The 15,520-nt window shown below is 35.8% G+C and overlaps 1 protein-coding gene across 1 annotated transcript; it reads left to right on the forward strand.

Moving 5' to 3' along the window:
- The first annotated feature begins 646 nt into the window (after positions 1 to 646).
- On the forward strand, positions 647 to 6,750 carry LOC132273836 (ankyrin repeat-containing protein ITN1-like). The gene is made up of 3 exons (XM_059774917.1): positions 647 to 1,114; positions 1,245 to 1,601; positions 6,409 to 6,750. The coding sequence occupies exons 1-3, from the start codon at positions 647 to 649 to the stop codon at positions 6,748 to 6,750; spliced, it is 1,167 nt and encodes a 388-aa protein (XP_059630900.1).
- The last annotated feature ends 8,770 nt before the right edge of the window (positions 6,751 to 15,520 follow it).

Raw genomic sequence — 15,520 nt, forward strand, 5'->3', positions numbered from 1 at the left:
GAAACCTGCAAATTACCCCCTGAAGTTGGTTGAACATTGAAAAAAAATGGACCAAAAAAATCCATCATAGGTGTATAAAAGTCATTTCATATGACTTTGATTAGAAGTTATTAAAAAAAATCAAATCTCATCAAATTTGTTCAAACAAAATTTTTTTTTCTCGTAACAAATTTTTTTTGAACAAATTTATCATAAAGTTTTTCTATTTAGTTTTTGACAGAATTATCTTATTTGCACCTCTATGTTGGTTTCCATGCATTGTACTTGTGATTTATGACGGCCAGTGTCTATAACATCTGGTAACTTAAGATGAGGGCCAATATGGGGAGGATGCCTGCAGGGTTCAAAACCATTGTATATTATATTATATGTTTTAGGAATTATTTTTAAACTAATTTTTCAAAACCATTGTATATGTTCTACTGAGACAATTCAATTGCTGTTTTTCTTATATATAACAGTGCTCCGTTTTCTGAAAGGATTAATGTTATGTGTTCTAATTGTTCCTGCATTACTAATAGGTACGCAGAGTACTATTATTCATAAGGTTACTACTGCACGCTTTCCTAATACTTTTCTTTATTTAAACTATTTGTATTTTTGGTATTTCTACTTAGGAGTTACAGGTAATATATTAAAATTTGATATGAAGGAGGAAAACGAGAAAGCCTATAAATTACTCGGCTTTATGTGTTACCCCAAATGGACTTTTGATTCTAAATATGTTGGAGTATACTTTGAGGCCATAAAAAGAGCCATCAAATGTGGGAATGTTGAATTTGTTGAGGAAGTCCTGAGGTCGAATCCTGCTTTGTTATGGGGGAATAAGGAAAGCGGAACCATATTTCACATTGCACTTGCTTTCCGTCAGGAGAAAATATGGAACCTCATTTATGGTTTAAGTGTTGAACAGAGAAACAAAATCATTGGAATTCTGGTAGGAAGTAACAACATGCTACATATAGCTGCATTCCCCATCATAACGGCTAAAACCAAAGGAGTTCCAGATGAAGCTTCAAAAATGCTTTATCAAGGAGAACAACAATTTTGGAAGGAATTTAATAAAGCTCCAGGTGCGGCTATGAAAGTGCAGAGAGAACTACAATGGTACAAGGTGCTAATCTCTTCACCTTATGTTTCTATATCATCCAAATAACTTTTTATATAGCTAGATTAAAATTAGTATTTAATTACTCAGGACTTTCTTTATTAAATTAATTAGTCTTTCTCATTAACCATGATAGGAGGTGGAGGGGATGGTACCATCTTCATATAGAATTCGTCCCAATGATAATGGAGAAACTCCTCATGCTTTGTTCACCACATGGTATTCTAAATTAGTCAAAGAAGGAGAACAATGGATGAGAGATACAGCAACGTCCTGTACAATTGTGGCCACACTCATTGTCACTGTTATGTTTGCCGCAGCCTTCACATTACCAGGTGGAAATTATAATGAATCAGAGAATTCAAGGAACTCCAAGTCAGCACATGCAGGGAACCCCAGGTTCCTATGGCATAACCCCTTTATGATATTCGTGATATCAGATGCATTATCTCTATTTTCTTCGATTACAACAGTGTTAATGTTGTTAGGAAACGTGCTAGTTTTAAAAAACTTTTTGAGGGATTATTGTTCATAGATCTTGATTCATCACATAGAGACAAGTTTTATGCAAAAATAAAATATGATGTATCATTCAATTAACAGATTGAATACTTACATCAAAGGTCTGAGTAAACCTTTAAATCTTTCCTCTAAAGTGAATGTTTTCACTTATTGTAAATCCCTTAGCAAGATATCTTCTCCTTGGATCTCCATCTTCTTGGTAATTGCTTTGCCTTTAGGAATCACTCATAAGCCTCCATGAATGACCTTGAAAAACTAGGCTTGTGGGAGCCTCCATTAGATGAGAACATAAACCCTAATTTTCTAGAGAGAGAAAATATATTCCTTTTTCCTTCTCATAAAAATCACCCCTAAAATATACATAGACTATCTATATTTACAAGCAACATAAAGATAAAGAAAAGGAAACAACAAATCCTTCTCAATCTCTAATTCACATGTCTCAAATCTAATAGGATTCCAATATCAAGTTGGGCTATGAGTGAGAATTCTTTGGGCTTATTATTTTATTGGCTATAATGAATTAATAATTGGCCCGGTCTATGGACCCAATTCAATTAATTCATAAATTAATTTCTACTCCACTAAAAGAAATTAATTAAACTCCAATTAAATAATAAATAACCTCTAAGTCAATGTTACACTTTGACCTCTCTATGCATAATTAGTTATCGGATAAATAAAGCCATCAATCCGACTACTTAATTAATATATTTATTTTGGTACCTTTGATTATGTCTGGCTCGATCACAATAAAACATTTGTTTGACAAAAATAATAATTTAAATAAATAAATATATAATAAATCATTTTGTCTAAAAACACACGAAGGCCTTCGAATTTACTTTGTGATCAACCATAATCAATACAAAATAAATTCAAGTAGTAATGATGCAAATATTGAAAATATAACCCTCTAACTATTAATTATATAATTACCCAAAGTGCCGGTTTAAGGATCCCGAAGTATCCGCCGAACAAATCAAAGTAATTATTAATTAATAAAAGAGTTTATACTTTTTTCATGCTTAAGAGTCAAAAGCCATGACAGTGATAGGGAGCAATTACATACGACGGCTCTCGCAATATATCTTAACCTAACGCGGATCCAGTTTAAGTCTTAATTAATTATGAGTCCATCCATAATTACCGACTATGAACAATTTATGATTACTATTTATATTCATGTATTGATCGCCATCACATACATATATAAATATCTCTTGTAATCAAGTGGGCACTATCAATTCTATAATGAATCGAAACATAATACATTGAATTCACTAATTGTATCAAGCATAAATATTTCAGAAACGTCAGGAACATATGTCACTATAATCCAAATAGGAATTTTCTATGCTAGGGCATATAAATCCCAACAACTCCCACTTGCCCTCATAGCCAATTCAAATTGCATCTAACTCCAATGTTATCCAGATGATGATAAAAACTATTGATCTATGACACCTTTGTTAATGGATCAACAAAGTTGTGTTCCAATGCAATGTTCTAGCCATGAGTACATTTTCTTGCCGAACAGTATCATGTAGGACATGATACTTTCCTCTCAATGTACCTTGTTCCTCTATGGAACCTTGAGTCATTGGTTTGGACTACTTCTGCACTATAGTCATAATATAGCTCGATAATAGGCTAGTATGCTTCGCAACCTCTAAATCAGTGAGATCAAACCAAAAGGCTTCCTTTGTTGCCTTTAAGGCTGCAATGTACTCCACCTTCAGGTTTGAGTTAGCAGTTGAAATCTGCTTAACAATCTACTAACTGATTTCTTATCCATTAAGTGAACATACACTAAGTCATGAACCTCATAGTATCTACTTCTGATTTGAAAACAGAACTATTATACCTGACTGGAACGACATCATCACATCCATAAATGAGTATGAGATCATTGGTTCTCCTAAGGTACTTAATGATATTTTTTACAACAGACCAGTTATCAAGTCCAAGATTGGACTGATATATTCTGACTATCACTACAATGTAGCGGATGTCCTATTTGGTATAGACCATGGCATATATGAGACTCCTATATGCCAAAGCATATAGTTACAGTCTCATTTGCTCAATCTCATCTGCTAGTCTTGGAAAACTACTTACTAGAGAAAGTAATCCATGTCAATAACGCAAGAACTCATTCTTTGAGTTTTGCATACCAAATCTGGTCAAAACTTTATCAATGTAAGATTATTAAGAGAAGCCTATTTTCCTTTTAACTTGATCTTGCAAAAGCTTGATCCTAGGAATATAGCTTACACCTTGAAAATCTTTTATTTCAAAATAATTGAACAACTACCTCTTTAATGATGACAAAACTTCCATGTCATCCTAAATGAGTAGGATGTCATCAATATATAAAGAATTAGAAAAATAATGACATTCCCTTATACACTCATGATTTAATTCCTAAGAAATCTTCTAGTATCCTTTTGTAGACTAACTTACCTTCCATAGGTATTACCCTACTAGAAAGTTCTACAAGATTCCAGAATTTATTAGAATACATAGATTCCAACTCTGATTTCATAACAACTCGCCAAAACGACCTGTATCCATATCGATTCACGTTTCCGTGTAGCTTACTGGGTCCAACTCATGTTTGACAGGGATGTCCATAAAAGTATCACCTAAAAACATGATTCTATCGGATTGGATGATAATCCTCCCACTAAATCAATGTACTAATGCAGGAATCTGTGTACAAGATGATGCTGACGCATCAATAGGGAATTCATCTATAATTCTAAATCTCTATAATAAATGTGTTCATCTTGTGGTACAACTAGTACTAATACCATATTCCCTAACATTATGCTACCAGGTATGTGATTTATAATATGATCCTCCTATAGATAAACAGTGAGTTTAAACAATCAACTTTTATCATTGAGATTATAACATAATCCATCCTAGTGACTTTAGAGTAGCTATCAAATCTATCATGTGTATGATCTGTTTCCAACTTACTTGTCCATATCAAGCGCACATGTGCAAGACTACCCCATATGTGCATGTGATTCAAACTAAGATTTAGTAAAAAACACAGCTCAAAAGATATCCTTGAGACAGACTAAGATGGAATACAGTTCATAATGCGCATCGATATCATTAACGCTAAACTCTTAAATGAAAGAGATAATGTAGCATAACTGTTCATAGATCTAACCATGTTAAGCGGAATTCTGTTATTCCCATTTGACACCTAAATCCATTTAGCGTCAACTGCGGAAAACTGGTACACAACACCCTCATTGACTATATATTCTTTGCACTATCCCAAGAAATACTCATATCCATGATCAGATCAAAGTGTTTTGATAAGTTTACCTAATCTGTGCTCCACGTTAGTCTTGACACTTTCGGAATATACCAAAAATTTAAGACTTGTGTCGCATCAGATAAGTTTATCCAAAACGTGAGTAATCTTGCTTGGATGTTCATATGACCACACGTGTCCGTGTGTACCGACTCCAATTGTCCTTTATGTCTATTTCATTTGGCTGATTAAGCCCTTAGAGTTATCTATCCTTCAAAACAGGATTCACAAGTTTGGTTTAGGCTCATCTGCCTCACTAGGTAATAAACCTTCTTTGACCAATCTTTGAATCTCATTTTGACTTATTATAACCCCAAAATAGATACTAAAAATACAATGAGTTAGGAATAACAAATTTTCTTTTAACATTCATTCTAGAAGATGCAACATTAATTTTTACATCTTGTAAATATTAAGAGCTTTTGGTTATAGTATATTAACAATCTTTCAATACACTAGAAGCAATCGCACATCTATTCAATTTTATAAAACCAGTTTTACAAAATAATAAAACAGTTTTTATAAACCAAAAGTAAAACAAGAATTAGATTGCGTTTAACATCTGTGTATAAAGATAGTTCTCAAATACTCATATCCTCATACTCTCTAATTTCAGATGTAATACTCCCACTGACTTAGCTGCAACCTTGGCATCAGGTTAAAAGACAAATATATATCCATATCATCGAGGCTTCTGGATTCCTAAAATCCTTGCAACGAATTGCAAACATGTTTAGTGGCGTCAGAATCTATCCATCAGGAATTAATAGATACAACCACATAACATGGCTCAATGATTAAATATACATTTTCCTATGCAACGTCATTGCTTAGACAGTTCGTCCTTTAGTGTCTTATACATCTATATATATATATATATATATATATATATGTTGTATGTTTTACAGATGCTCGTGACCGGTCCTTTGGCATTAGAATTGAAACGATCCAAGGCATAGAAGCTTGGATTCATCCCATTTACAGAACAAGAAAATTACAAAAAAATTAAAAAATCAAAACCCATTTACAGAACAAGAAGCTTGGATTCATCCTTGCCGGCCGGTCCACTCCACCGTCGCATTTCTTCCTCACGGCCGAGCCCTCGCCGGTCCATCACCGTCGTTGCATCACAGCCGACATCATCCAAAGCCGAAACCGCCGAGGCCACCTTCATCCTTTCCACCATCCGAAGCCTCCAACCCATAACCACCAGTCCACCACCACCTTCAACCAATTAAAACCATCACCGCTCTCCACCCAAAACCTCCACGGTCACCATTCTGCCCAACCAATCCACCCTAGCCAAAAAAATGAAATTGATCATGGTTTTGCCAAATTTCCCCAAATAATATTCAACCAAAAATAAAATAAAAAATAAAAAAAAAATCCCCAAATCACGAACTCTGTAACTGGTACGGTTTTTTGTTACCGTCGAACCCAGAAACGGCGCCGACGAGGACAGAGAACAGCGGCACAAGAAGTTACTGGTGAGGCGGTGAGGACGCGCTGGGTGTGGCACAAGGAGTTACGGGAGTCCATCACCGCCTACACCTTCGACAACACTGGGATGTCAGATCTGCTTTCGTCGTTTGCCGACGTGAAGAGGTCGGCTATGAAAAGGTCGTCCGGTGAGGACTCGGCGGTGATGGTCCATCTCCGCCGCCCGGGTCTTTGCCGCCTTTACTTCTATTCTTCGCGGGACACATGGGACATGTTGGTGATCTGGAACGCCGACGAGGACAACGGCTGCTTGCCGTCGGTGTCGCTGGTCAACGACACATGAACGAGGTGGCGTTATAACTGGCCGGCGAGATCGACGTGCTCCCTCTCCTCTCTGTGTCTATATATATATGTATATATATATATTATATACATATATTTATAATATATACACACATAGAGAAATAGAGAGGGGGAGATAGAAACGATGTAGTTTTGAATAAGGGTAAAATTGTCTTTTATCTTTTTCGGTGGCCTGAGTGGGCAAATTGCAAACAAGTGAAAGTTCAGGGGGGGTTTTTGTAATTCAGGGGGGTTAGTTGCAAAACCCCCATAGTTCAGGGGGGTTTAATGCACTTTACCCTATATTATATAATATATAGGGATTATTACATATAAATAGGGTTAGGGTTCCATATTTACTAAGGGGCTGAGTCAAAGTCCCATATTTCTTAAAAATGAGGTTGACTAAATTGATGACATGGCACATGAATTATGTCTCTGCGAAGGGGAAAGTACTGCAGCCATGGGGACGGCGATGAGGATCGGCCGGCAATGAAGGAACGGCGGTGAGCTCGGCTGGTTCGGATGGTGGTGGAAACGGAGGCTTCCCTATTCGAAGCCTTCGGCGCCACCGCCGGATACTTCTTTTTCCAATCTCTCTCTCTTCTTTGAATTTTCTAATTTAAGACTGCGAATCAGATTTCAAAATTTCTCTGGTTTTCTAGGTGTTCTTATGTTTTTTTTTTTTTTTTTTTGTAAATTTGGAGGATTTTATCTGAAATTTGAAAGAAAGGTACGGATTTATTGAAGGGTTTATGATTTGCGGAAGTGGAAAATCATGGCAGAGGCTAATGTGTTTTCACCAGGCTATTGTTTATGTCATCAACTTCAACAATTTCCCAGAAAGTTAGATTGCAAATCGGCCCCTGTTTCTTCTAGAATTGGGTTTCCTTCCTCTCTGAAGCTTTTAAACCGATAACCCTAACATCATCATCCATCAGCGATTTTCATGGCCGTAGAATGGTTGTTCAGAGGCGTCAAGCCATACCTACAATAGGAAATTACCAACTTCTTAATCCACCAGGTCTGTTGCTGCTCAATCTCTCCCTCCTCCCCACCATGGCTGCCGCCTCCTCCCACCTTCTCCCACTGCCCGCAACCATCTCTCTCCTCTCTAAACCCATCAACAATATACGCACAACCGGCCACCATCATCGCTTTGCAAAACCGCCACCACCGTCCCCACACATAATCACACGATTTAGGGTATCCCATTGTGTTTACCCTAACATAATTTTAATTATAAATCAGAAATCAACTAGAACAGTTTCAGACCTGCAAAGATTTGCTCACAGAGTTGCTTCTCTTTGGGAAAGAAATTTTGAACACAAAACTTGGCTGCACGTATCCACTGTTTGATCTTCACCTCCACCATTTGCCACTCCAACCTCCAGAGATCTTCAATGCTCAATTTCTCGATGCCAAGACGTTGAAAACTCCAAAATTCCAAAAAAAAAAAATTATAATTATAATTATAATTATAATTATAATTTTATTTTATGTGTCTATTGAAATGATAAAAAAAATTTTAAAAAAATTACTTGCATACGGAATTTGAGGAGAGAGAGATTTCTTGTAGGTATCAAGATTGAAATATGCACAAATGGGTGAGGGGCAAAATGGGATTTTCAGTCTTACTTTTTGTAAAAAGGTGGTCAGAGGGATTAATTGTACCTTTTTTGAATTTTTTGGACTTGCATTCACATTTTCAAAAAGTAGGGACTAGTTTTACATAAAGTCTATATATCAGGGAGGTTTTTTTGCACTTAACCCCTTTTCTAATATGGTATCAGAGCATTAGGTGTTTTTTCTTTTCAAAATCACGTTTTCCCTCATAGCAACGATTCCTTCAAATTTTGGGGAGCAGCAACGAGCTTCTTCTCAAGTTACGGCCACTTCTTCTTCTCATATTAGTGACCCTTTTCAAAACCCTTATGTTTTACACCATTCAGACAATCCTACTGCTGTTCTCGTCTCTCTTCTTCTTAATGGAGACAACTATAATACATGGTTCCACGCGATGCGTACGGCCTTACGCGCAAAAAATAAGCTTGGATTTGTTGATGGTATAATTCCAATGCCAGACCCATCTTCTTCAACCTATGAGCAATGGATTCGAGTGAATGATATGGTAATCTCCTGGATACTTCACTCGATGGTGCCGAAACTTGCTGCGAGTATTATTTATTCCGAGTCTGCTCAAGAAATTTGGAGTGATTTGAAGGAGCGTTTTTCTCAGCCTAATAGTACTAAGATTTTTGAAATCAAGCGGGGTATCTCTGAATGCAAACAAAATAATCTTTCTGCGACTCCTTATTATACTCAATTGAAGGCTCTTTGGGATGAACTAGCATCGTATGTGATGATTCCTCCTTGCTCATGTGGTGCAGCCAAAGCCATAAATGATTATCTTCTTCAAGATCATGCGATGCAATTTTTGCAGGGACTCCATGAATCATATGCACAATTTTGGAGTCAAATCTTATTACGGGAACCATTACCGTCAGTAAATAAGATTTATTTATTGTTACTACAGGAAGAAAAACAACGTTCCCTTTCATTACACACTCTCAATCTCCATGATGCTTCAACTATAGCCACATCTCCTGCACCAAATCAGATTACACGTCCCACTACCTCAACCTACAGTTGTGGCAGAGGTACTGGTCGTGGTAACAATCGTGGGGGGTCAAGGGCAAGATCACATTGTGACCACTGTGGTCGTGACGGTCATACTATTGCAACTTGCTACAAATTACATGGGTTCCCGCCACGTTCTAATGATGGTCCTACTGGGACATCTCGTCCTTTGGCACATGGGTTTACTGCTTCATCTGACCAATCACAGCCTCTCTTTGTATCTCCATCTCCTGTTATCACACTAGCACCTCAAAGCAACAACACACTAGCGCCTCAAAGCAACAGTTCTCCATCTTTAGCATCACCATCAATTTCGCAGGAGCAATACAATCAAATTTTGGCAATTTTGCAACAAGGTAGACATGACCATTCTACAAATTTAGCAGGTATTGCCCTCACATCTTTTTTTAATAATTCTTGGATTATTGATAGTGGGGCAACAAATCACATGTGTTCCTCGCCACATTTTTTCCAGTCTATTACTAAAAATACATCTTTGTCTCGGGTACAATTACCTGATGGCTCTAATTTGCCAGTTATGCAAACTGGCAGTGTTTCAATTAATCCATCCTTTCGTTTAAATAATGTTTTCCTTGTTCCCTCATTTAAGTTCAATTTGATGTCCATTTCTCAAATAACAAAATCTCTTAATTGTGCTATTATTTTTCTTCCTGACCGTTGCATTTTTCAGGACCTATCTTTGAGGAGAACGATTGGAGTGGGTAACTGCTGGAATGGTCTTTATTATCCATCCCAACCTAGTAGTCTTTATGCAATAGTGAAACCCACCTTTGATGTTTGGCATTAGCGATTGGGACACCCTTCAAATGATCGTTTAGTTTCAATTTCTGCTTTAGACTCTTCTGTCACTGTTTCCAACAAATCACTCTGTGATGTATGTCCTTTGGCAAAACATGTAAGAACTCATTTTCTGTTAAGTAATACAAAAACAAAATTTCCTTTTGAATTGGTTCATTGTGATATTTGGGGTGCTTTTCCTATTCCTAGTATTTCAGGTGCACATTATTTTTTTTGACTATTATTGATAATTTTAGTCGTTGCACTTGGTTATTTTTAATGTGGCGCGTGCTCTTCATTTCCAAAGCAATTTACCTCTTTCTTTTGGGGGTGAGTGTGTTCTTACAACTAGCTATTTAATAAACAAGATTCCTTCATCAGTTTTAAATGGAAAAACTCCACATGAGGTATTACTAGGAGCACCTCCTTTGTACTCTCATCTTCGAGTTTTCGGTTGCCTCTGCTTTGGTCGTAACCTCTCCCCACAAAGACATAAATTTGATTTACGCTCCAAACCTGGTATTTTTGTGGGATATCCTTTTGGTCAAAAGGGATATAAAATATTTGACATAACCACTAAAAAAATTTATATCTCTAGAGACGTTCTGTTTTATGAAAATATTTTTTCATATTGAGATGCTCAATTTCATCCTTTTGATAGGCCAGTTATGCCTTTGCCAATTTCAGATAATAGTGTCATTAATCCATCCTCTGACAATATTGCACCATTTCCTTCTTGTTCTGACAACTCAGTTCCTTTATCAGTTTTTCCCAATATAAATGAACCAAAACTCGAGGAACCTTCCTCACACCATGAAAATGATCTTTACTCTCTTTGCCAAACACGACCAAGTCATGATCGCCGAACCCCACTCTACTTACAGGATTATATTTGTAACAATGTGACCTCAACAGATTACCCGCAACAATCAACTTCTCATGGGTCAGGTACATTTTATCCTCTTTCACAAGTTCTTTCATATAATCGTTTGTCTTCTTCACATTCTGCTTTTCTTAATTCTCTTGATTCATGTATTGAGCCAACATCTTTCTCACAAGCTGTTAAGATCCCATAATGGCGAGAGGCTATAGAGGCAGAAATTAAAGCGTTGGAGGAAAATGACACTTGGAAAGTTATAACTCTGCCTCCTCACAAAAAACCCGTTGGTTGTAAATGGGTTTACAAAATCAAGTATCAGTCACATGGGACTATTAAGAGTTATAAAGCTCGCCTTGTAGCCAAAGGATTTACACAAACTGAAGGCATTGATTATAATGAAAATGATCACTGTCCGGTGTTTTTTTGCCATTGCTTCCATCAAAGGGTGGTCTCTACATCAACTTGATGTTAATAATGTTTTTCTTCATGATGTTAATAATGTTTTTCTTCATGGAGACTTAAATGAAGAAGTATATATGAAAATTCCTTCAGGTTATCACAAGTAGGGGGAGAATCGAGTTTATCGATTGAACAAGTCTTTATATGGGCTCAAACAAGCGAGTCGCAATTGGTTCGCTAAATTTTCTCAATCTTTGTGTTTTGCTGGCTACTCTCAGTCTAAAGCTGATTATTCCTTATTTTGTTAAACATGATGAGTATCGTGGTTCTACATTTGTTTTAGTCTATGTTGATGATATTTTGATTGGCGGTGATAACATAGAAGAAATTAAAGCTCTAAAGGCTAAGTTGAATGCTCAGTTCCGTATCAAGGATCTTGGGTTTCCAAAATATTTTCTTGGTATTGAGATTAACCGTTCTTCACGTGGTATTCTTCTTTGTCAAAGGAAGTACATCTTGGACATTTTGACTGACATGGGTATGTTGTGTTGTCGATCTGCTCGCACACCTATGGAACAAAATCTCAAGTTAAGTGACGTTGAGGGAAATCCCTTGCCCGATCCAATCATTTATCACCGGCTTATAGGCCACTTTATTTATTTGATGATTACACGCCCATATATTCTTTTTGCTGTGAATATCCTCAGTCAATTTATGCAGGCTCCATGAAAACCTCATTAAGATGCTGCTCTACGTCTTTTACGTTATCTAAAAGGCTGTCAGGGTAAGGGTATTATATTGTCTTCTACGAGTTCTCTTCAACTTATAGCTTATGCTGACTCTGATTGAGCTAATCGTCCAATTACACACTGGTCTACAAGTGGATATTGCAGTTTTCTTGGTTCAAGTCCAATCTCTTAGAGGGCTAAAGAACAACATGTTGTTTCACGTTCATCTGCTGAAGCTGAATATCGTGCCATGGCTCAAAGAACATGTGAGTTCCAGTGGCTAACTTTTCTTTTGGCTGGTTTTGGGGTCACTTCACCAACATCTACTTTATTTTGTGATAATCAAGCCGTTCTTCATATTGCTGCCAACCCCGTCTTTCATGAGCACACAAAGCACATTGAATTGGATTGCCATTTCATTAGTGAAAAAATTCAGCGTGGGTTGATTCGAACAGCTTATTTACATTCATCCAAGTAGCTTGTTGATGTCTTTACGAAGCCGTTAGCAAGTGAACATTTTCAATGTCTTCTTTGCAAGTTGAGCATGATTGATATTCATGCTCCAACTTGAGGGGGAGTATTGTGCCTTAATCTTCTCCTAGTCCTACAAAAGAATTTCCACCAAGAAATTTTGTTTCCTTTTCTAATTATTGTACCTTATTATATCTTTCTAGAATTATCTTACAAATTTTAGGAGATTTTCTTTCCTTTTCTATTTAGGGAACACTGTATTTATTCACGTCTCTTGTACAAAATTGTAGATGAATGAATATTTTTCTTCCCCAATTTTCTAATAGATGTCAACCATCATAGTAGATCCACATATGGTTTGTATTACGTCAAAAACTTGTTTGCACCTAGTGTAACGGGTGCATCAATCCGTTCATTATCTCGTATGAAAATTTTCTCATGTACTACCTTTTCTATATCTAATACTAGCCGTTAATGAACTCATCTACCAAAAAGCCATTTGTATTTGTTTTGTCACGCTGTCTTGTAACAGATAAGATATTGGGGGCATGGCATATCATGCATCGTGTTATATTTATGGTTCGAATAAGTGTAGTGCAAGATGTGTTAGCGCACCCAATATCTCTTTTCCAAAATTTTACTTATGATTTGAGTAGTTGTGACTTGTTTTTAACATTAATCATCATTTTAATAATTTTAATTGAATAAATTTTCTTTTGACCTAAAAAAAAAAAAGAAAATAAAATAAAGTGCATTTTTAGAAAAGAGAAATGTGAATATCGTCTCCCTAAATAATAAAATGATTCTAATAAATCTAGCCATTAGGTGGTGGTTGGGTTTGTCAATGGTTCATGCGGTTGAGCGAGTAAGGTTTGGGTGGGCTTGGGTTTACAAATTCACGGGCCGGGCTACGCATTAATGATTAATCCTTAAAAAATGGTGGGTAAAAAGTTTCACCAAATATTTAATTGTTTATAAATTTCAAAAATAACTATTTGGATGCATGACAAAATCTTAGTTGGTAGAGAGGCAATAATGGAATGTACAAACATAGCTCTGTAGCATTGAAAATGAAAGAAACATGGCTTTTAGTCATTTGATGTCAACCATCATAGTAAGTCCACATATGGTTTGTACTAAGTGAAAAATTTGTTTGCACCCGGTGTAACGGGCGCATCTATCCGTTCATTATTGCGCATGAAAATTTTCTCTTGTACTAGCTTTTCTGTATTTAATACTAGCTATTAATGCACTCATCTATCAAAAAGCCATTTGTATTTGTTTTGTCACGCGTCTTGTAAAGGATAAAGTATTGGAGGCATGGCGCATCATGCATCGTGTTATATTTATGGTTTGAATAAGTGTGTTGCATAATGTGCTAGCGCACCCAATATCTCTATTCCTTGTAACATTAATATGGTGGGCTCCTCTCTTATCTCTATTTATTCACCAAGTCCTTTGTATTGCCAATCCATGCAATACAAGGAAGAGTTCTAGTAGATGAGTGATATTAATAATTTGAGAATTCTGGGAAACTCTTATGTAAAAATTATAAAAGTGGTTCTGATTCCCGATCTCAGTCCTTTGATGAATGAGATGGGAGAGGAACTAGCGTGGTGAATTAGTAGAAAACTAGTGTTAATATTACCGTTTCTGACAAAAAGAAGAAACATCTTTTGTACCAAAACAATTACATACACTAAGACCGTAGCTTTGATTATATAATTTGATGTGTTGAATATGAAGTATGTTGCCTCATTTGAAACACAATCGGAAACAAAGAGATAAAATCACTAATAATTAAGCACACGAAAAATAAATACATACATAATAATCATACTCAATACATAACTATATCTACGTGATATATATAATTCCAAGTCTATGTAAACATTTACATAATTCTTATCATTGTTCAATATAATCGGCTATTTGTACTTGTCGTTATACATTTTGATGATAATATAGTGATTAACATCATATTGTGGACATATACGGTGTAATTTTAATGAGAAAATTAGATGCTAATTAATTATTATAAATCATTTATTAAATAGATGGACTTTCAACCTTGTTTTAAATTTTTAATGATAATTGTTACCCCTCATGATTCCATTTTAATAATATTTATATCTGGGAATAGGAATTTTCTTTATTTCATAGTTTGCCATTTATCATGATTAGTAAACGGTTATAATATTTGAATGATAATATTTTATCATATATTATCTATTTTAGAAAATCATAATTTGAGTAATCAAAATGATAACCCAGGTTGTCTGATCAAAAGAACTAGAACTAGCATTTAAGTTGAATTTCACGATTGTTGCAGAAATAACAATCTTAGTTGTTTATAAATTTCAAAAATAACTATTTGGATGCATGACAAAATCTTAGTTGGTAGAGGGGCAATAATGGAATTTACAAGCATAACTCTGTAGCATTGCAAATGAAAGAAACATGACTTTTAGTCATTTGATTTCAACCATCATAGTAGGTCCACAGATGATTTGTACTACGTGAAAAATTAGTTTGCGCCCGGTCTAAAGGGGTATCCACTCATTCGTTATGAAAATGTTCTCCAATACAACCTTTTTTTATCTTTCAATACTAGTTGTCAATGTACTCATCTATCAAAAAGTCATTTGTATTTGTTTTGTCAGGCGTCGATATTGGGTGCATGGCACATCATGCATTGTGTTATATTTATGGTTCAAATAAGTGTAGTATATGATGTGCTTGCGCACCAATATCTCTATTCCTTGTAACATTAATATGGTGGGCTCCTCCCTTATCTCTATTTATTCACCAAGTCCTTTGTATTGTCAACCCATGCAATACAAGGAAGAGTTATG

This window comes from Cornus florida, unplaced genomic scaffold (assembly GCF_030987335.1).
Source record: "Cornus florida cultivar Cherokee Brave unplaced genomic scaffold, ASM3098733v1 CherokeeBrave_3.0.0_Hap2_Chr09, whole genome shotgun sequence".
Classification (NCBI taxonomy): Eukaryota; Viridiplantae; Streptophyta; class Magnoliopsida; order Cornales; family Cornaceae; genus Cornus; species Cornus florida.